The 27,295-nt window shown below is 40.7% G+C and overlaps 1 protein-coding gene across 2 annotated transcripts in view; it reads right to left on the bottom strand.

Annotated features, from left to right (window-relative positions):
* LOC118221872 (regulator of G-protein signaling 17-like) overlaps positions 1-17,940 on the bottom strand; it is a 48,237-nt gene extending 30,297 nt beyond the window's left edge. Inside the window, exons 1-3 of one of the 2 annotated variants that reach the window (XM_035407298.1) lie at positions 17,754-17,940; positions 12,980-13,231; positions 261-12,211 (exon numbers count right to left, since the gene is read on the bottom strand). In XM_035407298.1, coding sequence (XP_035263189.1) covers positions 8,320-9,324 — 1,005 coding nt within the window. In that variant the 5' untranslated portion in view covers positions 9,325-12,211; positions 12,980-13,231; positions 17,754-17,940 and the 3' untranslated portion in view covers positions 261-8,319. Of the gene's footprint in view, positions 1-260; positions 12,212-12,979; positions 13,232-17,753 lie in introns of those variants that run through there. The other variant, XM_035407300.1, reaches the window with a different exon arrangement.
* Between the last annotated feature and the right edge of the window lie 9,355 nt (positions 17,941-27,295).

Genomic DNA, 27,295 nt, shown 5'->3' with positions numbered 1-27,295 from the left:
TTTTCCCCACTAAGCCGGTAAGGTATAGGTGCTCGTGGGTGATTCTATGTCCTTTTTTAAAGGCGATCAGTCTCTTAGCGCAGTGAGCGCATTCTGACGCCTTAGGGTATTTTTACTTTTATTTTGAGCTTGTGTGAGCCGTTGGGTATTGGGACGTTGTCCCTGGTATTGTATTTTGTTTGGGTCTTTCTGAGCTGCGTCTCAGGCTTTTTCTTTTCGCTGAGTAATTTTGCTACTCAGTTGTCTTTATTTTTTTTAAGACCAGTTTTGGGTTTGGTACCAGAGCTTCGCCTCTGTACCACTGGTCCCTTTCTTTTTTGCCCTGGTTTTCACAGGTAGTTTTTGGTTTCTCGAGCCAGTTTTACGGCTGGACAAGGTTGTCCTTCAGAGTCGTTTTTTACTCCGCGTTTTCTTTTGGTTTATGATCCTGTGTGTGCGGGAGTTGCTCTCCTAAGGATCTTATTTTGTGTTTTAGTTTCTGGTGTTCCCTTTCCTTTGTCCTTCGGGACTTTGTGGTTAACGCTTCCTGTAGCGTTAGCTTTTCGTTCCCCTGTATTAGTCGCTTCTGGTTCTCCGACACCCCCCCTCCATTACAGCTGGCTACTGTTGATACCTTTAAAAAACGTACAAAACTGATAGGTCTGGTATTTCATGGTGATTCGTCAATACAGCAGTCCACGCTGTAATACACAATATAGTAACAGCTATGACATGACACACTTTATTGTTTAATATTGCTGTGCACCTTCAACAACAGATTGGACCATTGACATAACGTCAACAGACCGACAACTTTAAATAAGCTACATTTGAGAGAACCCTCAATAAAAAATACGGTGCAACAAACCAGGACAATAATATCAACAGTTTTAACATTACTTTTAATAAGAAAACACAGTTAATGCAACTGTCTGCAGATCATATCAAAACATACTTATGGTGTTGTTTTGTGTCAGAAGTATACTGCTTTTCACATTTACTCAGTAAATGACAACATCCATATTAATATAACCTATGCAAAAATGAAGATAGCTTGACTGTTTCCAGTTTTTTGTGATTTTACAGCAGTATAGTGATTGACAAGTTGGAAAGGTGTAAGGTACACAGTATAATGTCCAGTGTTAATTCCCAATGAGGACCAAATGTTATCTGTTAGAATTGAATTAACACTGTTATTGTTGAATTAACATTGGACATTTTACTGTATACTTGTCATGTTTGCATAACCAAGAATGTGAGTGTATAACGTAATTTAACTACTTAAAAGTGACGTTAGTTTGGTAAAATGAGTAAGCAAGAATCTTGGCTATCTTCCCTCTGCTTTCAAACTCCACAAAGAAGATAACATTAGGCTTCATGTTTTGCGCCACATAGTTGTTGAACGTACGTTTCGGGCATGTTTTGTGAAAAGGAAGATTGTTTTAGTAACTAGTCTGTGAGTTGTGAAAAACTGGGCTGTGTGCCAAAGTGTGTGCAATAAGAGAACCTTGATTGTTCGCCAATGTGAGTGAATTCGTGAGAAAGTGCTCGGTTTGCTTGTTCTGAGCTCAATTTGTGTCTTGTGTCTGCAAACTTTATGTGCGTTAGTTGAAGTGCGTGAATGTCTGCAGAAAATGTGGTATTGTTGCTCTAGGCCTGTTTGCTATGGGCTGAGCTCAATTTGTGTCTTGTGTTTGGAAATGTTATGTGCGTGCGGTGAAGTGCTTGAATGTCTGCAGAATAACGTATTGTTGTGTTAGGCCTATGTGATTTAGTTGTTATATACTGTGTGCACGATATATCATATACAGAACATAAGAGAATTATCGTAAATAGTATCATAAACTGATTGAGGTTACGGTCTAATAGCCTAAGGACTGCGGACACTATATAAGCCTGAAAGAATGGAGTAAGGTTAAAAAGAATTAATGATAAAATAGTAACACACATAGGAATGTCTCCTATTTTTTCCCTTTAATATGATAGAGTGCTAGATGTAGCTACAGACGAGTATTTTATACCTTTGTAATAGCTGCATGTTGTTCATAATGGATAATCTACAGATGTTAAGCAAAGAGATTAGAAAAGCTGCTATGGAAGCGATTGTACCTAGATATAGTGGTGTAATTAAGGCTAATCCGCCTTTCCCTTTGTAAGCACAAACTGATTTAACCTTAGCTCAGGCTATGAGTAAGTGGTGGAGCAGCTGCAATAATTGCAGGGAAAAAAAGAAAGAAGCAGCTATGTGTGTTGTGTTGTGCTACGAAAGCACAATAGTGATGTGGCAGAAACAAAGCTGGAGAAATTGGCTATGCTCTGAGAGACTGCAGTGACCTATTGGCATGCGCTGCACGTTTAATCAAATGGCATAATAAAATATACACTGCAGGTTTCCAATTATTTAGTTATACCGCAAATGTACCTGTGGGGTGATCTGTGGGGTTACCGAGGGCAACTGAGGCTGTGTGAGACGCCAGAGATGGAGGAAATAGTATGTCGCATTCAAGGGTTTGAATATGTGCGAAAGATGGAAGTAAAAGACGGAAGTATTGAACAGAAGAGAAGGGTTTTGATGCAAGGTAGTATACTGCCTTTACTGCAGTACTGTGGGAGACGCTGAGGATCTTGCTCAAACACGGGAGGAAGCTAGGCACTGGAAAGCCAGTGAGATTTACAGGGAAATTGCAAGTAGGGAAGGGGGAGAAACGTGTTTAAAAGTACTCGTATATGGAGAATTGAGGATGTAAGCATAAGGACTTTAAAATGACTTCTGACATTTGAGCTTGTGAGTGAATAGGAGACTCCTGACTAGCGCAGGAGCCCCCAATACAAAATGGGGGAGTGGTGAAAAAAACTAAGAAATTGTTCTTCATTTTAGGATCAGACTGGGTGACGCAGCCACCAGCGGTGCTCCTCTCCGTGAAAGCAGGACCGAGTAATTAACATTTACTTTCACCTTTGAAATTCTTACAGGTCGAACCATGAGGACTCGGTGATTTGTGTATGGGTAACAGTGAATAACATGTATGGCTGACCATTTTGTTGAATATTGCAGACTTTTGTCCTAAGTGTGTTTTCACAGGATTGCAAAACTGGACCTGACCTGGCTGAGGACATAGAGGAAACATGGCCGGTTGAATCTAGACCAGATCCTGCTGAAAACATATCAGGAGACATTTTATCCAAATTTGGTCCGGACCACACATGCTCACGATTCCATCAGCTGCTACCAACTGCGGTATGGTTCCGCATAAAATAATAAAGAAAATACAAGGGTGAGACCCAACATGGGGCACAATAATCCCCATCTATACTTCTAGCCCCTGGGGGCTATCTCTCTCTGCGTGTCTCCATTTAGACACCCATTTCCACAGTACAGGGATGTGCACCAACCCTGCAGGCTGCAGTTGGACCTGGGATGGCCTCACAGCTATTATTTTTGTCATTATGTTGTAATGTTGAACATTTTTGTCATTGTATTATAATGTTGTATATAGTCTGAGAGTGTGGGTTGATACAGGAATAGGGTGAGAGGAGGCAATTAAAGTATTGGAAAAGTTTCACATTATTTAGGATAAAACTGCTGCAGGACTGGAGGAAGATGGTTGTCCCACTCGGAAGGCCATATACGGATATGCCCTTCAGCTAAATGATGAGGCACATGCAGCCCTCCAGAGAAGCCTGGCACATGCCCTAAATTGAATAGTGGACCTAAATTTTTATTGTTATCTGAAAGAGAACCTCTGCCTGCCCTAGTAGCTGTATCAATCATACACTCTCCCATAATCGTTAATCATGTGTAAAACTGCTCAGGTTAGGCTATTTTTGTAACAAAATTATATATATATATTAGTTACAATTAGGAAACAGGGATATTACATTCATTGATGGGAGGGAGCCACTGGGTCCACAGCGAATGCCATTTTTTGGTTATAAAATCAATAATTGAGATTGGGCTGATACTTGTTAGCAACAGGCACAATATTGGTGACAAAAGGAGGACTACTTTCTAACCAAACTACTCTCATTATTACTTTTGCGATGCATGATACTAGGGAGGTAATCACTGTTTTTCTCCAGCATTTGCTTGAAAATAGTATAGAACTGGCATGGCATTCCGCATGGAGGTGGCAGCTTTGACGAGGTGACCTGCTCGCGTCACATGTACCAGGTTGAGGGTGGTCAGCAGTGCCGGCTCCCTGGGTAACGGCCGGGGAGGGGTCCCTGTCAGTAGTCGGTGTCTGCACGAGGGTGAGACCATTTGGGATGGGGTGCCAATTCGAGGAGGGCAGAAACCTATACTGAAGGCACAGCCTATACACCCGCTCACTTTCCCATGCAATGGTCATGTGTGATTGCCGGAATCGCCTGGAGCAATAGCAGTGAGAACCAATGCTACCACTTGGTGTGGGTCGGGTTTGGACATTTGTACTGTGGCCAAAAAGCTTTGTGCAATGCCTAACACCTCCTACTGCACTAATCCAACTGACACTCCTACCACTATCAGCTCTATTCTAGTCACTCCTGATGTCACCACTAACACCTCTGTTCCAGCACTTGATAGCTGGGTGTTGAACCCTAATATCACACTGCAGCTAAAAGGCAATAACTGTGACTCAATGGCTAAAAGGTAGTAATTAGTGTCCCTTCAGGGTGGCTTTGCGTGGTAATATCCCAGGGTAACTGGGGACTCAGCATTATTACCTTTGTTTTAGTTGTTCTATGTATTGTAAATTGTGTAATTTAAGTAACAAAGTGCATTATGATCTAACTGACTGTAATCTGACCAATTCCCTAGCAAATGGTGTAAGGATCAAAGTTTAATTAGTGGTGGTTGGGATGCTACCCCACCACCAATACAAAATGGGGGAATGATACAATTCAGTTCCTCCCAGGGTCTTAACCTCATTTGAACACACATTTCCACACTCACACACACTCACACTCTGTGACTTCCCAACCTCACACTCTGTAACTGCTTCCCATTGTTAGAGGCAAATGGCAATCACTGTTTGTAAGGATATACAATAGCCACAGATCAAAGGGGTGTCACCGGCAGCAGGCTGTTTGGGTGACTCCGGGAAGTCTGTTGGAATGTGTATTCCTTCCTGGGAACGTTTACGCATGGCAACAACCACACCTCTCAACAGTATACTTAAACCCTCACTTGTGACTGTCTCGTTGCGATTCCTACGGAACGCTTGTTGTGGCACTGTGGCGAGTCTCCCTTTGTGCATCGTATTCAAATCTTTTCATTAGAAAGTGGTCCTCAGTGTGTTACTTCACCCTTCTCAACTTGGTTCCACATGGGAGAAGATTCCCAACACTAGTTAGCTAACTTACAGGGATGTTGTTTAAAGAACATACACATGGCTGCAGCTGTTAAGTCTTATTTATTTATATAGTTAGCTAGCTGGTTAACTAGATCATTTAAAACTTACCAGTAATGACGTGAGAGATATTAGCGTAATGTGTTCATGGCTATGAATAACTGTAAAAAATGAGTCTTGTACCTTATCGGACCTGTGTTTTATAGTTGTTCCAATAGCCTTAGCTATGCACATGTACGTCGCTTTGGATAAAAGTGTCTGCCAAATAAATGTAATGTAATGTCCAGTTTGTAATGCTTGGGGGTATAGTTGCAGATGAGTCTGCAGGGAGGCGATCAATGAACTACATAAGAACTAGAAGGGAAACTTCCTTCTTAAAACAGCGCTTTTATCACGGCCCATAGTAAATTCCATAGATTGGCCAACGTGACATGACACGTGAACGTGATCAGCTTGTCTCTTTTGCACAGTGTAATGGCTGCCGAGGAATTTGCAGCTAGCATTTATTTATAATAAACCGCTAATTTAACAATACAACATTGCATTGACTAACAAAGCTAGCTAATTGGAATAGTCAACGCAATCGGAATAATGATATTTAGTCATTTCTCTGTTCTGTTCAGCCAAAAAAAGTTTCCGCTCCAGGAAAAATGTATAATGTTATTGCCTGCTTCTATTGACTACCTCAATGTGAGGTTATGGAGTCTAATTCGCACCGGAGCAAGTTCGTTGAATTGCTACAACTCTCATAGGAAATACATGGCAGCTTCATCATATAATCCTATTTCCGGGCCGTGGCACCATCTTGCAGTGATGCCTCGCGGAAGTATCGAACTGAACAGATTTGAATTGAACCACATGACCATTTTTCCCTTCTAGTTCTTATACAGTTTAGTATGCTTGTTAAATGGACATGATAATAGTGGCACTTAGAAACCATGTAGTTGGTGTAATTGTCATGTATCTTCTACTAATAGAGCTTGAACACAGTTTGTGGTTTCCATTCACAGTTTGGTTGCAAGATCATCGAATGTCTGAGTTGAGCAATCTCAGGATGCTGGCCACTAGGGTTCTTGCGCAAAGGGGTTAAGTGTGTGACTGATCATTGTACTGTCTTAGAAGTTGGTGGTAGGAAGAGAGAGCCAGAATTATGGAATGGCCATCTGAAAAAGTGCTGATTAAATTCCTACCACAGTTGCAGCAAAGAAAGGCATCAACTGATTCTTGGTGGATCCTGATCGCAGAGAGCAGTACAAGAACTGATGGTCATTGAGGCTGTGTCGGTCCTTCATATGTCCACTGCAGCCAAAGAACAAGCTTTCAGTTCAATGAAAAGAATCAAAACAGATTGTCAGTAGACTAGCTACTTCGCCATTCTTACTTAATGAATGTATATGTACTTAGAGGGGCCTGCTATTCAGAAGTTTGATGACACACAGGGCACAGGGCAAAGAGGATGTAAACCTCTCAAAATCATTCAGTCACATTTCTGAGTAACACAGACACACACAACACCCATCATCATCAGCAGTCACTCGAGGCGAGTATGACCTCTCCATTGGGTCGTCTACTTGTGGGTCTTCAGATGGCTGTGGAGGCCGATCCGCGATCCACATACTTTGGTGCAGTGTGGGCAGGGAAAAGTTGTGGTTTAGCCTTACTCTCTCTCTCCTTGCAGTGCTGTCGCTTTGTCTCTGCAGCACGGCAGAGTTCCATTTCATGGCGTGCAGCTCCTTCCTGCATGGATTTCTTCCAGGAGCGCCTGTCCAGTGCAACGTGCTCCCAGTTGCTCGTTGTGATATGGAATTTCTTCAGACTGGTCTTGATATTGTCCTTGAAACATTTCTATTGCCCGCCGGGGGCTCGCTGACCTTCCTTCAGCTGGGAGTACAGGATCTGTTTGGGGAGACGTGTGTTGGACACGCGGATGACACAGCCTGTCCATTGGAGTTGGTGCTGCATTATTGTGGTGGTGATGCTGGTCATGTTGGCTTCCTCCAGTACGCTGATGTTGGTGCATCTGTCCTCCCAGCTGATCCTCAGAATCTTTCGTAAGGATCTTTGGTGGTGTTGTTCCAGGGCTCTCAGGTGCCTGCTGTAGGCGGTCCATGACTCGGCTCCATACAGCAGGGTGGGGAGGACAACGGCTCTGTAAACCCGGAGTTTTGTTTGAGCCTTTAGGTCTCAGTCTTCAAAGACTGTTTTCCTGAGTCTGGTGTAAGCTCCACTGGCACAACTCAGGCGATGGTTGACCTCAGAGTCGATATCAGCTTTTGAGGAAAGAAGGCTGCCAAGGTAGGGGAAGTGACCAACATTTTCAAGAGTGGTTTTGTCCACCTTCATGGTGGGCTGGGTAGATGGCTGGTTGGGTGGAGGTTGATGTAGGACCTGGGTCTTCTTGATGTTTAAGGCTAGGCCCAGGGCTCTGTATGCCTTGGCAAAGGCATTCAGGATGACCTGGAGGTCTTCTGCAGAGTGTGCTGCAGTGGCGTTGTCGTCCGCGTACTGAAGCTCCATGATGGTGGCACTGCTTGTTTTGCTCTTAGCCTTGAAGCTATTAAGGTTGAAGAGCCTGCCATCAGTTCTATACAGGATTGGGATACCCTGTGGCAGCTCTTCGCTAATGAGGCAGAGTATGGCAGACAGAAAAGATGGCAAACAGCGTGGGTGCGATGATGCATCCCTGTTTGACCCGCACTTCCACAGTGAAGGGCTCGGACTCAGAGCCGCTGTTGCTGAGCACTGTGACTGACATGCCATCATGTAGAAGCCTCAATATTCTGATGTACTTATCATGGCAGCCGTGCCTTGATAGTATGCTCCACAGAGCCTGGCGGTCTACGTGTCAAACACTTTTGTCAGGTCTATGAAGGCCATGTATAAAGGCTGCCTTTGTTCACGGCATTTTTCCTGGAGTTGGCGTGCTGTGAATATCATGTCTGCTGTACCTCTGGATGGACGGAAGCCACACTGTGAAATCTGGGAGTACTTCCTCAGACAGTGGTAGCAGTCAGTTTGCGAGGACATGAGCAAGGATTTTGCCTGTTGTTGACAGGAGCGATATGCCCCTGTAGTTTCCACATTCAGCCTTGTCCCCTTTGTTGAATATGGTCACTATCAGAACATCTCTGAGCTCTGAGGGAAGTTCTTCTTTTTCCCAGACCTTGAGGAGTAGGGTGTGGATGTGGTACAGGAGCTCTGGTCCACCTTCCTTCAAGATCTCAGCTGGGATCCCATCTGGACCGGCGGCCTTGTTGTTCTTAAGGCTCCTGATAACAACTTGCACCTCTGTCATGGTAGGAGGTTCCCCCATGTCTTCTCTGATGTGACTCTGGGGGATGTGGCTGCCGGTAATGTCTGGTTCAGTTGTGCTGTCACAGTTGAGGAGTTCCTGGCAGTGCTCCTTCCATCGGGCGTTAATGGACTCGTTGTCCTTCAGCAGCTCCTGCTTGTCCTTTGAGCGCAGGGGGTTTAAGCCGCGGTAGCTTGGACCATAGACGGCCTTAGTAGCGCTGAAAAAGCTTCTGGTGTTACCCGAGTCCGCCAATGTCTGGATTTCCAGAGCCTTTTCTGTCCACCAAGAGTTCTTACGTTCCCTTACCTGGCACTGGATGTCCACCTTGGCTTTGGAGTAAGCCACTCTTTTGGCATTGCAGGTTACATCATTTTTCCAGGCCCGAAAGGCTTTCCTTTTCTTGGAGATGAGCTGTTCTATCTCTGTGTCGTTCTCATCAAACCAATCCTGGTGTTTTCTGGACATGTACCCAAGGGTGGTTTCACAGGTATCAAGGGTGGTGGATTTGAGCAGGCTCCAGTGCGCTCCGATGTCATCAGGGTATTCATGTTGGAGGCTTTCCGCAAGAGAGGCCTGCTGGATGGCAGTTTCATCCAGACTTTCAAGGTTCAGTCTTGGCCGAATCTGCTTCTTTTGAACTCTCCTCTTCCTCTTGAGTTTGATGGACATCGTAGAGTGAATGAGGCGATGATCTGTCCAGCAGTCATCTGCATCGATCATGGCCCTTGTGATGTTCACGTCACGGTGGTCCCTGGCTCGTACAATGACATAGTCAATGAGATGTCAGTGTTTGGAGCGGGGGTGTCTCCAAGATTCCTTAAGTTTGTTTTTCTGGCGAAAAAGTGTGTTAGTGATGATGAGGTTGTACTGAGCACATTTGCTGAGAAGCAGAACTCCATTGTTGTTGATGTTCCCGATGCCTTCCTTTCCTATAGTGCCCTTCCAGAGGTGTTGGTCCCAGCCAACCCGGGCGTTGAAGTCTCCTAGGAGAATAATCTTATCCTCCCTGGGGATTCTTGGCAATGTCGCAATTAAGCAGGCATAGAAGGTCTCTTATTTCCTCTTCAGAGTCTAAAGTAGGGGCATAGGCACTCAGAACTGTTGCCATCTGGTTGTTAGCAAGCACCAGACAATCTCTGGTCCCCTGATCTCTGGTTCACTGATCCCCACAGGAAGTTCAGAGAGGTGACTGATGAGCTGGTTCCTGGTGGCAAATCCAACACCATGGATCCTGGGCTCATCAGCAGTTTTTCCTTTCCAGAAGAAAGTGCAGCCACCCTTCTCCTCCTTCAGTTGTCCTTCGTCTGCTGGTCGGGTTACAGAAAGGGCAGCTAGGTCAATCCGGCATCTTCTCAGTTCTCTAGCAATGATTGCGGTTCTCCTCTCCGGTTTGTTACTGGTTGCACTATCCATCAGCGTGCGCACATGCCAGGCTCCAAAGTTCATAATTCTGTGTTTTCGACCGCATGTGGTGGTCCCTCTGGAAGCGGTAATCCAGTCGGGAGTTTTGAGGCAGGCTATTTTTAGGGCACCTTTACTAGCCCCTTCCCCAGGTGGGGTAAGCAGAGTGGATCCTAAAGAGGGCTGCTCAGTTGTGGGTGCAGCTGCCAAAGGGCTCTTTCTGCCTCGTTCCAAGAGCCTAGCGACTGAATCTAGCACCCACCGCCTAATGTGCCGGCTCATGACTAGGGGCTTCCAGATCTCACAATCCTGCCCCCGTCGCCACTTGCTGGTTGCCATAGGACCTAATCCGGGATGTTAGGGTGGATTCCCTTTATGGAGGACGCCTGTGCGTGACTTTGTTTAATGTGGGGAGACTGGTGCACGGACAGCCACCACACGGTCCTTGACAGATCTGGGTCAGGATCCAGTGGTATGGAGTCCAAGATGACTGGGGGCCCTTTTCTGCTGCAGCCTTCATCCGCCTTCCCAGCCTTTGTGATGCTCCCCTAAAGTAAGCCATCATCCTCCACCTGTTCCACCGTTGAGGTCTTGGTTGGATTGCTCTTTGTCAGGGACCTCCCACCTCGACCTTACTGCCATGGGTGACCCTACCAGGAGCATAGCTCCAGACGGCATCGCTCTCTGGATCTCAGGACCACTCAAGCTTCTCCACTACGACAAGGTGACAAGCCACAGAGAAGACACACACACACAAACGAGGAAATGCAAGCGGTAATAATCCATGAGAAGACACACACACACAAACGAGGAAATGCAAGCGGTAATAATGTGTCTAAGTAAAATTTTTTAATGAATTTATAGGCATACACAGTGCTACTGTACACATGGCTATGTATTTATTTATTTCTAGATGCTTTTAAAACAAACAATCGATGTGGGACTGTAGAAACCTTCAGTCTACTTGCCCAATCAGGCAAGTTGGGAAAAATTTGAAGGGTAAGCCCCACATAATGACATTCCCAAAGATATTTCTAGTCTAGAGGTTTCTCATTAAATGAAGCTGAAATTGTTGTTAGCATGGCTACAAATTTAACAAATTGATCACTCCTGACAGAAACAGCTAAAGTCACACCAGAAAATTACTGTAATGTGTGATGTAATAGGTGGAAGACAAACAGCTCTGCTATTGTAACTTTAGGCTGACAAGATGACAGAAATGAACAGCATTATGTTTATTAATGTTGTGAGTCATAAAATAGGACAACTTCTTCCATTTGGCTGGTGTATTTCCATTTTTATATAATATCTAGTGCTTACCCGATAATATTGAGCCCTGATATACACATTGAGTTAAATATTGTTATATACTGTATGTGTATATATATATATATATATATATATATATATATAATAGCACAGTGCATCAGAACCCCATGCATGTGTAAAAATATTACTATATACAGGAATGTTTGGGGCCTCTGGCTCCTTGACCACAGGACTGACCCTCTGCTGAGTCACATTCTCCATTAACTTTTTCTGGTCAACCAAGGCATAATTAAGTGCCTGTTCCCTTCCTCTTGTGACCCTGCAATAAACTCACCGCTTGATCAATTAAAGCTGCAGCTTGGGGCAGGAACACCCAATTTATGAGGAAATGGGGAGTCTGATTTAACATTCTTGCTTAAGCATTAAAGCAGTAATCAATGGTTTATCTGTCCAGGTTTTATTGACCGCTCCAATACTACAAGCCAATCAAATGTTTTTGCACCAAAATAATACACCAATCACGTTAGTGATCACACGTGGGATTCCATCACTTCAGTGACTTTGTGAGCAAAAAAACTCATCAAAAACTTGACTACTTCGCTCCGAGATAAGGCATTGTCTTACCAACCAGACGCATCTCCTTAAGGACATTTCCAGACTTCACAGCAACTCTCAACTCGCACCTTGCTGGAGACCTGCCTGAGTTGGCCTGCTGCCTTCCACAAACTAAATCAAGCTGGTTTATTTCCCATCGACAGCTGTTCTGAGTAAAAGTATCTACCTCCGTATTTCCCTTGCGGTTGGACCCAAGTGGAAAATTTGTGCACATCCCAAGTCATCTTGACTGGAATTGTTGTGACCCTGACTTCAAGGAAGAAGTTTCCCAAGTCCAAGTTTCCCATGGACCTTGGGACCAGTTGATGATCTGATGCATCACCTAACGGAATTAAGGACAGGCCTCCTTTTTTATTGCCGTTAAGTATTTTTAACACTTACATCAAACCATAGGACAACGAGAAACTTTGTAATATTGATTGTATTAGATTAGATTACTGCTGTTTGTTGTGTTTTGTTTTTTATGCCTGTGTTGGTCTGGAATAGCAAAATTCCATGACATTGTTGTTTTACATTGTTATAATGTAATTTTTTGATACTGATTAAAGGAACTAACCACATAATACACAGTAGCGTGTCACTAACCCATAACAACAAATCAACCTTTGTTGAATGGTAGTGCTGTTAACCTCTATGGTTAGCCATCATAGAATTATCATTTCCTCTGATTAGAATCGTATTATATTATTCCACATTATTATGCAAATTATGTTTTTCAATTAGCATATTCACATATTCATTATCATAACCAATAAATATATATCCTTTATTTCCAAACCACTGTCATGTCTGTTATTTCACTAAGTTGGGCTCTATAGATGTACACAATTCTGATTGGTTGTTGAATTCCATTGTTCTGAACAAACCTGACTAAACGTCACTACACATGCAAGACATATGGTTCTGTCATTTGCATTTTGATGTGTTTAGCTGTCTAAATACCCCCAATATTCTGCATTCTACAAACCATATGGATACATTGTTCAGATTTATTTAATGATCATTGACTAACTCTGATCAGTTACAGACTTAAATTAATATATTCAGAATCATTAATACATATGGAACATGACAAGATATTTCAACTTACCAAAAAATTAGCAGGTATGTCTGGAAGGGTCAAGAAGGAAAATCATGGTGCTAAGGAATGGACTTGCAAAGGACAGAGACAAAGCAGCAGACCAGAGGTGTCTCCACTGGGTACATTTCCCATCATCCCTGACTGGGTGCAACAATGACAGATGAGGAAAAGGGGCGTGGTAGTCTCCACCTGATTTTCAGCAGAACTTAATGGTCAATGGGCAGGCCATCCATTATACAGGAGGGGATCCTGGCATCACATCTGAAAGATAAAGCACCCAAGATGGTTTTGTCTTTTTTTGCTCAAGATCCTTTAAAAAAAAAATAGCTAAACCATAGAGCTGTCACATTCTCATGCAGCTATATAACTATCCATAGTGCATCATGCAGTGTTCACACCAAAACAGTGAGAAGAACGAGAAGGTGAGCATAATCAGTAGGGAAAGTGCAGATAGTAAATATACAGCAGGTAGTACAAGTAAAACAACAAGCAGATAAAAGTACAGTATAATAGTACTAGATAAGTAAGTTTTATGTTGATAGCAAGCATTCTATCTAACAACTTTTCTACAATTCTGACACAATGTTAATGAAAGTTGGATATTAAGGCATTTTTGAGACAGGAATGCAGGAATGTAGCCGGTATCGCCATGAAAAATGTTTTCTTCCTGTTCTGTTTTTTTGGTAAGTTTAGATGTTGAAACAAATTCAACAATTAACTAAATGTCCACCTTTGTGCCCAGTGCTTATATTTGCTAATTCTCCAATGTGCCCTGGGCCTCCCCTATAATATCGCTAGCTGTGACTTTATCTACGCTGAAAATGCTTAAGTTTTGGACTATGTTGAAATTCACTAATGGGCTATTTTGCCATCTTGTATTGTGATTAATAAATGCCAAGCCACTGCCAAGTTACGGCACGGTGGGGTGGCATGCCCCATTCCTATACAGCACAGAAAAGAGTTTGGCACTTTTCAGGGTTCCCTACAGAAATAACCACAATGACCACAGCCCTTAAAAACATTAATTTCTGTACCTTCTGACTCCCATTTCAACAGACAGAATTCACAAACAACTTTACACGTACACAATAAAGCCCCAAACTTGACGAATTTTACATTTTTTTCTTTCTTCTTCTTTTTATTGCCTTATTACATCATCACGAATGCTTCAGGCCCACAAAATATGTCTCCCTATTGGACATTTAAGTACATTAGCCAATAAAAACGTTACACAAAATGGACATATATACAAGTGCACATGTTTAAAGGAACAAAACCTTGTGGCCCCAACATATACTTTCCTTGTAGCTCTCTGAGTAGCGTGTTTGCCTTTTGAACTTTTTAGACGACTGACAGACCCTGGTTTAAAAATCCCTCCTCGGACTCAAGCAAACCTTTAACTCATTACTTTGGCTTTCTGGCTAACTAAAAATAAAACATTTAAACTGTTAATGAGTTTACCTCATTAATGTACTGTATGCTTGTACACACCGGGCCAAGTTACTTGAAACAATTTCGGAAACATTAGGTCACATTGCTTTTGCAAACAGTTTGTATAAGTTGTATGAGGTAAGATAGCCAATATTGCTTCTTGTAACTAGTAATTGTGATATCAATACTTTTAATGGCAAACTGGCAGATTTTGCCAGTTTGAATTAATGACTAATATATAGTGCTTTGTATGTGTGAGTAACTTGGCATTTTTGAACGCTGATATCAAATTACATCGCTGAGACATGCTTTTTGTTGCTGGGTTTGATGAAACTGTTAGTCATTTTTCCTGGCTAAGATAAATGCTTAGTTGTATAAACAGCACTAATACAGTGAAGACATACTACTGCATTAGTAAAAAAGATTATATTTCGTTTTATGTTACACTACACCCTTTTGGGTGATAACATTTAGGCCTGTAACAGATTATAAGAAGCATTACTTCAGGTTATTGCTGCGAAAGGGTGTTCTACGAGCCACTGAATCATGTGGTATACTTATTTTCTCATAGAAAACTTCTGCATGTTGGCTTGATTTGGTTGAAAATAACTCAAAATTAAAATTTGATATGTGTTCTTTGTCACATGAAATTTGATTTATTATTTTGTACTGTTAGAACTAGGTGAAGTTTAGTTTAGAGGGTGTACTTTTTTCACATCACTGTATGAGTCATGTTGTTGACTAGAGATTATATGGAACTGAAAAACAAAAACACTAGGGGGTATTAAGAATGGATGGATAAAAACATGGCTTCTAGAAGATAATACAGTATTTTATACTATGTACAGAATAGAAAATATGAATTGATCAAAATTTGAGGACTTACTTAACTAGCTAGCAGTTTCTCAATTGTTTCATGCCTAATTAGATGGAAAGAGTGAACAATAAAGTAACAGGTTCAAAATGGTTAATTGTGACACCTACACCATACTCTATAGCAGCTGATTTTCTTACTCACATGCACAGACCAAAACATTGCCATAGCAGAATTGTAATTTCCTGTTTATGGGATGGGACATTAAACCAAAGTGTAGACGCAGTCTTCACTGTGGTCTTTAACAACTGCATGACATTTATCGCAAAGAGTAAGGGGTTACCAAATGTCCTGGCTTAATTCCTAACCTTGCTCTCTCAACCTACCACCTAATCATCCTCCAGTTGAATTGGCTAAAAAACACTGAGGTTACACATTGGTGGTGATTGAGCTCCCTCTCATCACTGTAAAGTGCCTTGAGTGTGAGAAAAGCATTATATAAATGCAAGGCATTATCATTATTACTTGCTTTGATACAATATATGAACCTGGATGTGGATTATGGCAGCAGATAGACATTGCTATAGTATATGAGTATATGTAATGCCTGGATGGCCCATTTCCTTGAAAAGAATTCTGAAAAGATGGTGTACTCATTCCTTGTATTAGTACAGAAATATGAGCTCAGATGAACAGTGCTACTACAGTGGACTTATAACTGAACTCATTTAAACACTCCTTTGAACACCAACCAAAATGTAGGTCTGTACAGGGGATGTATGTAACTGACGTGGTTCCAAAAGTCAATGATTGCTTGATTTGGGCAGTCAAATCTTCTGTATTGTATATTTTAATTTGTGTAAATTTATGAATGTTATAATGGTCTGACAGGTAGCGTCCAGCTACTGTACCATTGATCATCAGCAGTCATTATTGGCCACAGAAAAATGTGAACATATGCCAGCAATAGTTTTGGCATCATGTGAATGTGTCTTACAGTAAAGCGACTGTGATTTAAACCAATGTTTTTGTTTTGGCCTACTGCCAAAGGGCAGCCTCATTCAATCTTCATATATATGAATTGATTTTTTAAAAATAGAATCTTTATGGAGTTTTTAAAAAAAATTATTTGCTTCAATTGCATGCAAACCTTACAATCAAAATTAAATTTTGAAATGATTAAATCAGGATTTATTTCAGTTTGCCGCTTCCCCATATTTTGACACTGGCCCAGTTGTTTTCACTGCTTATTTAACTATATCATATGCAGCTTTTCAGCTTATATCTGATTAAGCTTTCCGGGATCATTTCTGACATCATTAATTACAGTCATTATTAGCATTTTACAGTTGGGGGAAAAACGGCATAATCAATAGGATTATGCATAAAATACCAGCTTTAAAATCACACTTTAAGATCATTCTGGACACAGCAGCAAATAGTTGTTAGTCTAATAGTGAAATTGAAAATAAAGAAAATAATTCCATGAATGCATTATATGCAATCCAGTTCACTACAAAAGTGGCATGACTGTTTTAACACAGAGTAGGATAACTGAATAAATAGATATTGGGGGAAATGGTTGAGGATATAGCTTAACAGCTAATAAAGTCGTATCTCTGTAATAACAAATATGCAAATACAGTCAGTCCAGTAGTGTAAATACAGTAATTAGAATGTGAAAGATTAAATGCTATATTGTGACTAGGGTGTGAGCACTTTCTTAATAAATCATTTTAGGGCTCATGAAATTATTGCAAGGCTGACTTAAATTTCAACATACAAAAAAAACCACACAGGTGACAATTCAGTGACAACCAGTTTGTATGTGACAACACAAGTAACAACTGCCCTGATGCTTCAAAATCGGGAAGAAAAAAAAACAGCCATCTTTATTAAATGCACATATTATCATGAACTGCTGTCTTCAACACATGGTCAGGAGGAGACAAATCCTCATTTGCAATTTGTACTGTCCTACTGATTAAAAAATAATGATATATAAGCAAACAGGGATGGTGAATGAAGGTGAATCTTTGGAGTAGCCTGTTGTAGATTTTTCGCCTCTGACCGGTTGTGCACATAATTTAAAATATTAGGAGGCTGTCTGATTGCACATTGTGGTTTAGAAAAGAACTTAGCAGCAAGCAAGTGGGCCGGCTCTTCAACCAGTAGGTTATACTGGAGGAAGTGTTGCCTTTCAGACAAATATGTCTTTTTTTCTTTTAGCACTTCGCACTCCCTTAAATTTTCAACGGTCTCAACAACGAAATTCGAATAATCATAAGTAGCTCAGTTAGCAAGATATCAAGATTTCTAACTGGCAAAATCACTATCACCGGTATGACAATAAATCCGCTAGAAAACGACACATACATATTACGTGAACCATCCATTCAAAATCCAAAGAAAGCACCTGACTTAGGACAAGAATCGTGAAGCAAAACGACTTTATTCTGTATTTAAATATCTTCCTTGACGACGGAGAGCAAGTGGGACATCATCGCATGCAAATCACAGAAATGCATATTGTCTTACCCTTTTTTATTTTAGAAGAAAATCTGAAACTGTGGTTAATTTAAAAGTGTTTGAGTTTCCATTTGTTTCATAACAGTAAAATGGCATGCCGCCGCTTCTTTTCCATCAGCGGTGCTTTTTCCTCCATCCGCCCAACTTCAGCACCGAGCCAGTGGAGACGCACTGCGCAGGCGTGCTGTCAGCGTTGCTCACGCTTGCCAGAAGACCGAGGTTAAATATGGGGATTGCAGTATTTTTTTTTTAACATAACGTGTTCTAAATACAACAACCCAAAACACAGAGCAGTATTTGCTACGAAGGTTATAACAGTTTTTACGCATGATATTCCTGACTAGCAACTTTGTAGTGCTCTGTCAAATAAATTATCCCCTTATAGTCGGCATTGACGTGATAAATCATAAACGGATTAAATTTAACACCAGACTCCTTACAATGCATGATGGATCGCTGTCTTGGGATTTAAAAGGATGGGATGAATTTGAAAAAATACGCCTTCCTTCCGCAATGAGTGATATATATATCGAAGTATATAGCTATGAGGCCTACTCTGACGCAGAAATACATTTTAACGAATACATATAGGCCTAGTATGTTTTTTCAGTCTAGATTATGTAATTAGGCTAATTGATGGACTTTGTGTTATGAATTACATAACAGGACCACGAAGGTCAACATTTATTAACATATTGTCGTCTGTATTTTATGTAGTTTAATGCAAACAAAAGTCCCGGATGAAACGTCCGTTATCCTCTACTACATCTTTATGTGACAAACACAGACAAATTAATTAACACATGCCATGCTACACCATTATAGCAATAAAATACGTACAGCAAGGTCAAGAAACTATTTAAACTATAGAACACGGAATTCAGTTTGGGGCCTCAATTTGTGTTATATTTCAAATGAATTCTGGTATTGTTTTATTTTATACTGTTCTACCAATAGTTGCTGTGATCATAAAGGCTAATATCTTTCAATTTTGCTGTATTTCCCAGTGAAGGACACAAATAAGGAAAGACATTAAATTAGCTAGTCCTAACAATATTGGAAGTCTAACTAGCAGAGTACGCGTGTTTTCAGTACTTCAGAAAATGTTGGCTTAACTGGCTACCACATGGATGTCCCAAGACCTAGACTTTGATTAGGTGAATCAGGTGTTTATTGCTGGCCAATTTCAGATACGATTTACCACCTGGTTTAGAAATTAGCACCTGGGCCAAAAAGCTATTCGTATGGTCCTTAATTTTATAATTGGTCATGTTCATTGAACTGTCTTCCACCAATTACTGCAATTAGAGTGCACCCCAGGTCAGGTTCACAAATGCAGGAAAAAACACATGGTCCTATTACCCAGTTGGACAGGTTTTAATTACCCAGTGTTAGGGTTGTGCAATATTTAGCCAGTGCATGGGTAGGTTTTTCTCAAATTGCCAAAAGATAAAGGATTAGCTAGCTAGGTAACTAATCAGATAACAAACACAAATATAGATGTGTTCTGCGCATGTTAATATAGCAGACTGAAGCTATTGTAGTGTATTCTAAACGTCAAATCAGCTCATTTATATTAAATTATCTAAATTATAGAATGTAGATAGGAAACATCCTGGCTGTGGTTGTTTAAAAGGACATGCATGTTAGGTACTGCCTCAGTTTGATTAAAAAATAGTGATGAGTGGCCCTCCATCACTATTTTTGATGAAGTAGGATTGCAAAATTGCAAAATAAAAAACATTGGAATAGAGATGTCAAAAGTACTTATCCAGAAAATGACCAAATTATGAAGTAACATTCACTCAGAAAAATTATTCAAGGCATTCATTGGAATTAAAAAGCACATCAACTTGGCTTTATTTTAAATAACCTCAAACAAACTAGATTCATTAAGTTAAATATGAGAATGGTTTGTATATGGCTAATTCTGAAACAATTATATTATAATTATGTATTTAAAACACATAATTTATTCATAATAATTGCATAGAAAGAATGTATTTAAAACACACTGGCTTTATTTATAATGATTTTGCAAATTTGATTATTATTTATTTCATTCATGTTTTATTTATAAATACGCATCACATTAAGTCTATTGTTTGGCTTACATAAAAATGACAAAATCTAAATGGATGGAAAATTTATATGCATTTAAAATGCATATATCATGAATATTAGACCAAAACATTAGGTGTTGTGAAGCATCTATGAATCTTGATACAGGTGTGGGATCACTGAATGTATTTTTTGCTTTATACAAAGTTAGGGCTTTGAGAGTGATAGAAAGGTCTCAGAGAGAAATTGGACACACAAGATGTAATCAGTGAGGTAAGAATTCTGAGGAAAACATTTAAACAGTTAACATTTTAAGTGTGCATTAAAACACTGGATAAAGTTGTCAATTTTTGCCAAATTGCGAACAAATTTGATAAAACAGTTTGTCATTTCTAACACAATGTGTCTTTTCTTTAATGGATACGTCGCTCTGGATAAGAGCATCTGCCAAATGCCTGTAATGGATAGTCACCTGTAATTGACAGTACTTTGATAGGCACACTGTTTGGTCATAAGGTGGACAGCATAAGAACTTTGTTGCTTTCAGGATGACAAAAACACCCAAATAAAATCTCAGTTGAATACAACTGGTTAAACATGCATTTTCTTTTTATGTGTAACTAATAAAACTATTTTTATTGTGTGGGGTTTTTAATATTTTCCTGTAGATCAGGGAATTATGTCCCACTAGATCAACCAACCCTTTACCAGGGTTTCCGCCAGTGTATTACAGCCCGGCTGTTTTTTAACTGCAGTTACAGTGGGGCGGCTCGGTTGGAAAGCTCACCTGCGACTGTTGGTTAAAACGTGAACGCACTATAGGAAAACAGCAGGTCTGAGATCAGTGTTCTTTACCCTCATTGTGCATAGAGTGACGTTCGACACTTGACGCTTCCAACTATCACAAGCTAACGTTACCTAGCAAGCCACCATTTCTTATTTAGTAGGCTAACTAACCTCATTACAAACTGCGTTATCACTTCATCTCGTCGGTAAGTACATTCTTTTTATATTAACTTAAGCAGTGTGTAGGTAACGTTAAACTAGTAGCATGAATGTAACGTTCGATACATTGTAACGTCACATGACTTATTAATCGCCATTGAATAACGACTTCACTTGTTTATTAATAACGTTAGCTTGATGACATTGATGTGCACAACAACGTGGTCATTTAGCTAACTTAGCTAGCTAGCCAAATAGTCAGTAACACATTTGCTTATGTCCTCTCCTCTATGAGCACTGACCTGAAAAGAGACTGGATAGTTCAATGCAACATGGTAGCGATACTACTTTACTTGCTTTCACCTACCCAGTCTTTTTTTTTTTTTTTGAGTCCAGTGCTCATGAAGGAGAGGACACTATTATAAGCAAATAGAATGCACCAAGTGCCGATTTTTCCCTAGGCCTTAAAGTAAGGTGAAATTTTTATGCAAACTGGATTCTGTTTGAGCATTTGTGCCTGCACTTAACGCTTCACCAAAATGAATGGGGTCATTATATAAATCTAATCACATTGAAGGCATTATTAATCATTTCACCACAAGAAAAACTGTGAAATGTTCAAAATATTAATTGGTTATTAGTTATTGATACGTTCGTATATTTAGGTGTCCTAAAAACATTACAACTGCCAGCGTCCTGAGAAACTTCTACAGCCATTTCAGAAGCGAAGTGGCACCAAAAAAAAAAAAAAAACAGCGGTCGCTATCTTATTCAAAATAACCCCAGAAAGGATTTTGTTTTGCTGAAATGAAATGTCATTCAAATTGTATCCAATCCCTGTCTTGACATCATCCTGACTGTTCAATTCCGATTCGTCCAAATAATGCCGATGAAGAGGCCCTATAAAATGTTTTCTGGCATGTCTAGACAGCTAAACCTTGATTGAACAATGATGTTTTAATATGTATTTCTTCGTCAAGGTCGTATCTACATTGTAGTATAAAGCATTTGAGTTTTACGAATGGGTGTTTTTTGTAATTACAGTGAAAAGGAGACATGCGCAACCTTCTGGAATCCAAATCCCCTGCAGATAGAATTCCATGGCCAGCTATAACGTGCTGCTATTGTATTATTTCTGGTGGCCAAGTCACCTGGAAAACTTGTTTGAACAACAAGATTCTTACATGTATATCTTTGCCAAGGTCTTATCTACAGTGTGGTATTTGTATTTCAGTTTTACGAATGGGTGTTTTTTTGTAATTACGGTGAATAGGAGACATGCGCCGTCTTTGGATTTTGAATCCCTAGGAGTTCGAATAGCCACAGCTATAACCTACTTGCCATTGGGCCGACATCGGCAAGACGTATGTGTGCTATCTGGGTATAGCTAGTTCATTGAGTCTCTCCTGCCCTATTGCTCCTCACATGGTTCTTGATTAATTTTAATTTAGAAAATGAGCGCTCCATTGTTACAAATGTGAAAATGTCATGAACAACTGCATTGTAGTACACACCTCATCACCGAAGGTAGACGACAGCTACCGGAAGGTGTTCCACTGCGTATAAACATTGGGAGACTGGGGTGTGTTGAGAGATCTCAGCTCTGAAATGTCTCCAGAATGACAGCAGTTGAGCTGGGAATGTTATTGAATATCCCCACTGACAGTAGTAGCCAACTGTAGTTAGTGGTCACTCAGATCTTTTGCCACAGTTGAGTGACATGTTGGTGACTGCTTTTTATAAAGCCATCCAACTTTGACAACTTGGTTACTTTTTCTGCTGGAGATTTTTCTCTTGAGATCCACTTTTGTACTCATAAGCATATTGATTCGCTTCATAAATTTTACTTCTATTAAAATTTGATTTGATTTAAAAAGTGTGTGACAATGAAGCTGATATGTTTGTTGTATTGAACGTATATAATACACATGCCAGTAATGGCATGGATATAGAGTTCTTAATTTGCGTCATGTTCACATTTGGGAGGGAAAGTTGAGAAGTTAAAGAGACTATAGTTCTTTGAATATGTCTGTAGTTTGGAGAGAAGGGGCAGGCTGCTGCACATTGGCCCAGGTTCAATGTAACCTGGCAAGAGACCGATACAGTTGAGGCCAAAATTTTACATACACCTAGGCTAAAACATTCAAACTCAATTTTTCACAACTCCACACATTTAATGTTACCATACATTTCCTGTGTTAAGTCAATTAGGGTATCTACTTTATTTCCATAAGACGTCATTTCAAAAGAATAGCTTAGAGACAGATTCATTTCAGCTTTTATGTACTGTATGTCATGGTTCCATATTCCACTTGCGACTCGGCATCCTGGTTTGTGCTAATCGACACCTTTTGGTGCTAATCGGCTACTCAGTATCCCTGATGAGGAAACTGAGTGCTTATTTAGGGAACTGAGTGTGGTAGTCTTTAGGACTGCCTGAGGGCGCTCCGTGATTGCTTTTGATTACGACCGATTGTTTACACCTGATTGAGAGAGCGTATATACGCTCACGTGAGATCTGTTTTTCGCTTTAGTGTCTACTCACGTTACACGAAAGCCGGTAACAGTGAAAAGCTCTCAGAGTAAAGTGTGTTAAGGAAAAAGGTATCGGATTTTGAATATAGCTTTTTGATTTGACTAGTAGTAAGACTTCGGTCCTACTAGTCACTTAGCTGTATTCCTTATTTTCCTTAATATGCCTTTTTTGCCTTCCTCGTTACGAGGCATCTTTTCTTTTGCTTTTCTCCAGAGTGCACTGCAGTCTTTACTAAAATTCTACTCACTCCTTATGCCTTAGTAAATGTCTCAGCAGGAGAACAAAACTTTGTGTTGGGATATTCTCCCTTAGGAGTTGAGTCATTTATTTTCGTTACCCGCTGCTTAAGTCTCTTACTGAAATCTAGTGGTTTCCACTTTGGTGGTTAACTTCAAGAAACCCCCTTTTGAATTCACTGCGTGTGGTCATTAACACTTCCCCACCCTTACACCACATTGGATTTTCAGTGGGTCAAATGTTTCCATACACTTTTAGTATTTGGTGGCATTGCCTTTTAATTGCTCAACTTGAGTCAAACACTTGTGGTAGTCTTCCACAAGCTTCACAATACTTTGCTGGAATTTTTCCCATTCGTCCTGACAGAACTGGTGTAACTCAGGTGTGGGCCTCCTTTTGAGTTTTTTTCAGTTCAGTCCACAGATTTTCTATGGAATTCAAGTCAGGGCTTTGTGATAGCCACTCCAATACTTTCCAATGTCTTCAAGCCATTTTGTTACAACTTTGGAGGTATGCTTAGGATCATTGTCCAGCTGGAAGATCCAGTTGCGACCAAGTTTGCGACCAACATTCTAGCTGATGTCTTGAGGTGTTGCTTCAGTATTTCTGGATAATCCTCCTTCCTCATGATGCCATCTATTTTCTGAAGTGCACCAGTCCCTTTTCCAGAAAAACACCCCCACAGCATGATGCTGCCACCCCAATGCTTCACAGTTGGGATGGTGTTCTTCAGATTAAAAACCTCACCCTTTCCCCTCCATACATAGCACTGATCATTTTGGCCAAGCAGTTCAATTTTTGTTTCATCTGACCAGAGAACACTCCTCCAAAAGGCTAGGTCTACATCTTGGTGATCACCTGCAAACGTCATTCTGGTTTTTTATGCTGTTCCTGTTGTAGAGGCTTCTTTCATGCATGACAGCCTTTCAGGCCATGGAGATGTAGGATTCTTTTAATGATGGATGTAGATACTTTGGTACCTGATGCCTCCAACTCCTTCACCAGTTCATTTGTTGTTGTCTTGGGGTTCCGATTAACCTCTCTGACCAAAGTTTTTTCAGCCCTGGGAGTTCATTTTGTCAAGGTTTTCTGGGAAATGGACCCAAATGCAGAGTGGGAAAAAAACTCACAAAACTAAAAGGGTAAATATACACAAAGAATTTAATACAAAACTCAGGAACAAACAAAGGGGCCACGAGGGGCAAAACCACAAACTCAAAAACCAAAAAAAAAAAACACAGAACAGAACACAGGCAGAGCGGAACCCAGGCAGGTCAGAAATACGGGCAGGCGGAACACTCAAACAGGTGGAAACTCACAAGCAGAAACAGTCAGAAACATAAACACAAGCAAGCAGATACATACAAGCAGAACACAAGCGGGAATGCAGGCAGAAACACACATGAAACGCAAGCAGGACAAAAGCGGGCACATACATACAGTCGGAAACAAACACAAGGAACCAGCACCCGAGTTAAGGGGACAAAGAACTTAAATAGACAAGACACCGGTGAACTCAATACATAATCAAACAAGAGGGAAGGGATAACGAGAGGCAGGTGGGGACGATGATTAAATAACGAGACAAATAATGGAAAACAATAATACAATTAACACGGGAAACCAATGAGGGAATGAACAGAAATACAAAAACTGAGAAGTGCCACCAACTGGCGGCCCAAAAAGGAAAAAAATAGAAACAAAAAGACAGAAATGACACATTTATGCCTCCTTCCTGAACGATGCAGTGTCTGTGTGGTCCCAAGATTTTTATATTTGCATACAATTGTTTGTACAGATGCTCATGGTACCGTCAGTTGTTTGGAAATTGCTCCTAAGGAGGAACCCGACTTGTGGAGGTACATTTTTTTTTTCTGAGGTCTTGGCTGAGTTGATTGGATTTTCCCATGGTATCAAGGGCAAAAATGCAGTGACTCTAAAGGTAGGCCCTTAAATACAGACACAGGTGCCAATTAACTCCCAATTGACCCCTAATTATGACAATTGGCCTGTCAGAAGCTTCAAAAAGTCATTACATCAATTTCTGGAATCTTCCAGACTGTTTAAAGAGACAGTCAACTTGGTGTACTTTTGACTTTTGACCCATTAGAATTTTGATATAGTGAATTAAAGCTGAAATAAATCTGTCTCTAATAGATTGTTTTAAAATTACCTCTGATGTGAACAAAGTAGATGCCCTAATTGACTTGAAATGTATGGCAACATGAAATATGCGGAGTTGTGAAAAACTGAGTTTGAATATCTTTAGCCTAGGTGTATGTAAACTTTTGGCCTCAACTGTAACTCTTTCTGGGGGGCGACATTGTCATGTTTCTGTCTCTGTCTTTCCTTGTTGGGCCGCCAGATGGCGGCACTTCTGTTTTGTGTTCCTGCTCGTTCCCCTGTTGGTTAATTGTATTATTGCTTTCAATTATTTTATTATTGTTTCTGCTTGTGTCTCGTTGTTCCCACCCAGTCCTGGCTTGATTGTTAATTGTGCCCTCCTGTGTCTTGTTGGTTTTGAGTCTATTTAAGTCTTTTGTCTCCCTGGCTCAGGTGCTGTTTGCGCTTGTTCGAAGTTTGTGATTCAGGCTGTAGCCTACTTGCTGTAGAAGTTTGCTAGAACGGTAATTTTTAAGAGTTGCAGCCGACTCGGTCACTCCTTCTTGGAGGGATGAAATGGAATGTGAAGTGGTAGAAGGTGGAAATAAGAAAAGGAAAAAAGGAATAGAAAATGAAAATAAGGATGAGAAATTTGTAGTAGGAATGAAGGTGGATGTTAAGCCCTGTTCTGGATGGGAAGCAAATGGCGTTTTTAATGGCATCCATGAAATAGGGAGATTAGTGAAGAAGGAGATTGGGGAAGTTAGGGCAGTGAGGGTAACCAGGGGGGAATTATAATCATTGAGTGCCAGTCAAAAGGATTCAGGGATAAAGCGCTTAAAGCTAAAATATTTGGTTCGACAAAAGTTGTCTGTTTTTTAATGAGGGAAAGCGCTGCGGAAAGGGGTGATCAGTGGGGTTCCAGTATCGGTAGATGCTGACTGTTTCTTGGAGGTGGAGGGAGTATTCGGGGCGAGGCGAATGAAAAGTTATCGGGAGGGTAAAGAACAGGAAAGTGGCTCAATATTGTTAGAATTTGAAGGCGAACTACCGGAGAGGATTTATTTAGACTATTACCGCGTTTCCAGCGATGGAACTTTACCCCGGAACTAGGAACCTTTTGAGGAACTCAGTGCGTTTCCACCGCAGGAATTAGGGTCTAAATTTAGTTCCGGGGGCTTTATTTTACCCCCAAAAAGGTTCCTGCTCGGGGGGTAGTACTTTCCAAAAGTACAGGAACCTTTGGGGTGGGGCGCAAGCACTGAAAATTTCTGATTGGTCGACTACTTGCAGTGTTATTTTTTTTTTACTTTCAGCCGCCATGTTTAAAAATCTCCAGCCGCAAAACGATTTATTTTCATAACTTAAAATCAAACTTGTATGTTATGCGGCGCAGTAGCCTAGTTTTGGTTATAGCCTGCCAACGTCTTGGAATTATAACGTGTGCTCTTCTGTTCTTTTCTTGCTTTAGTATTCGTTTTATAAAATGCTAAGCATTCGTGCTGGGACAGCATATTACATACCAAAACATTCAAACGGATTAATTCGGTTACTGAATATTTTATTCCGGATTTTCTTTGTTAGCCCATAGTAATTGACTCAAAACGTTTGATACTCGTGAACTCCTCCTTGTCTTCTGGATGTTTCCCCTCTTCTTTCAAGCTGGCCC

This window comes from Anguilla anguilla, chromosome 2 (genome assembly GCF_013347855.1).
Source record: "Anguilla anguilla isolate fAngAng1 chromosome 2, fAngAng1.pri, whole genome shotgun sequence".
NCBI classification, from domain to species: domain Eukaryota; kingdom Metazoa; phylum Chordata; class Actinopteri; order Anguilliformes; family Anguillidae; genus Anguilla; species Anguilla anguilla.
The sequence above is the reverse complement of the archived record's forward strand: the minus strand, read 5'-3'. Positions and strand labels throughout refer to the sequence as shown.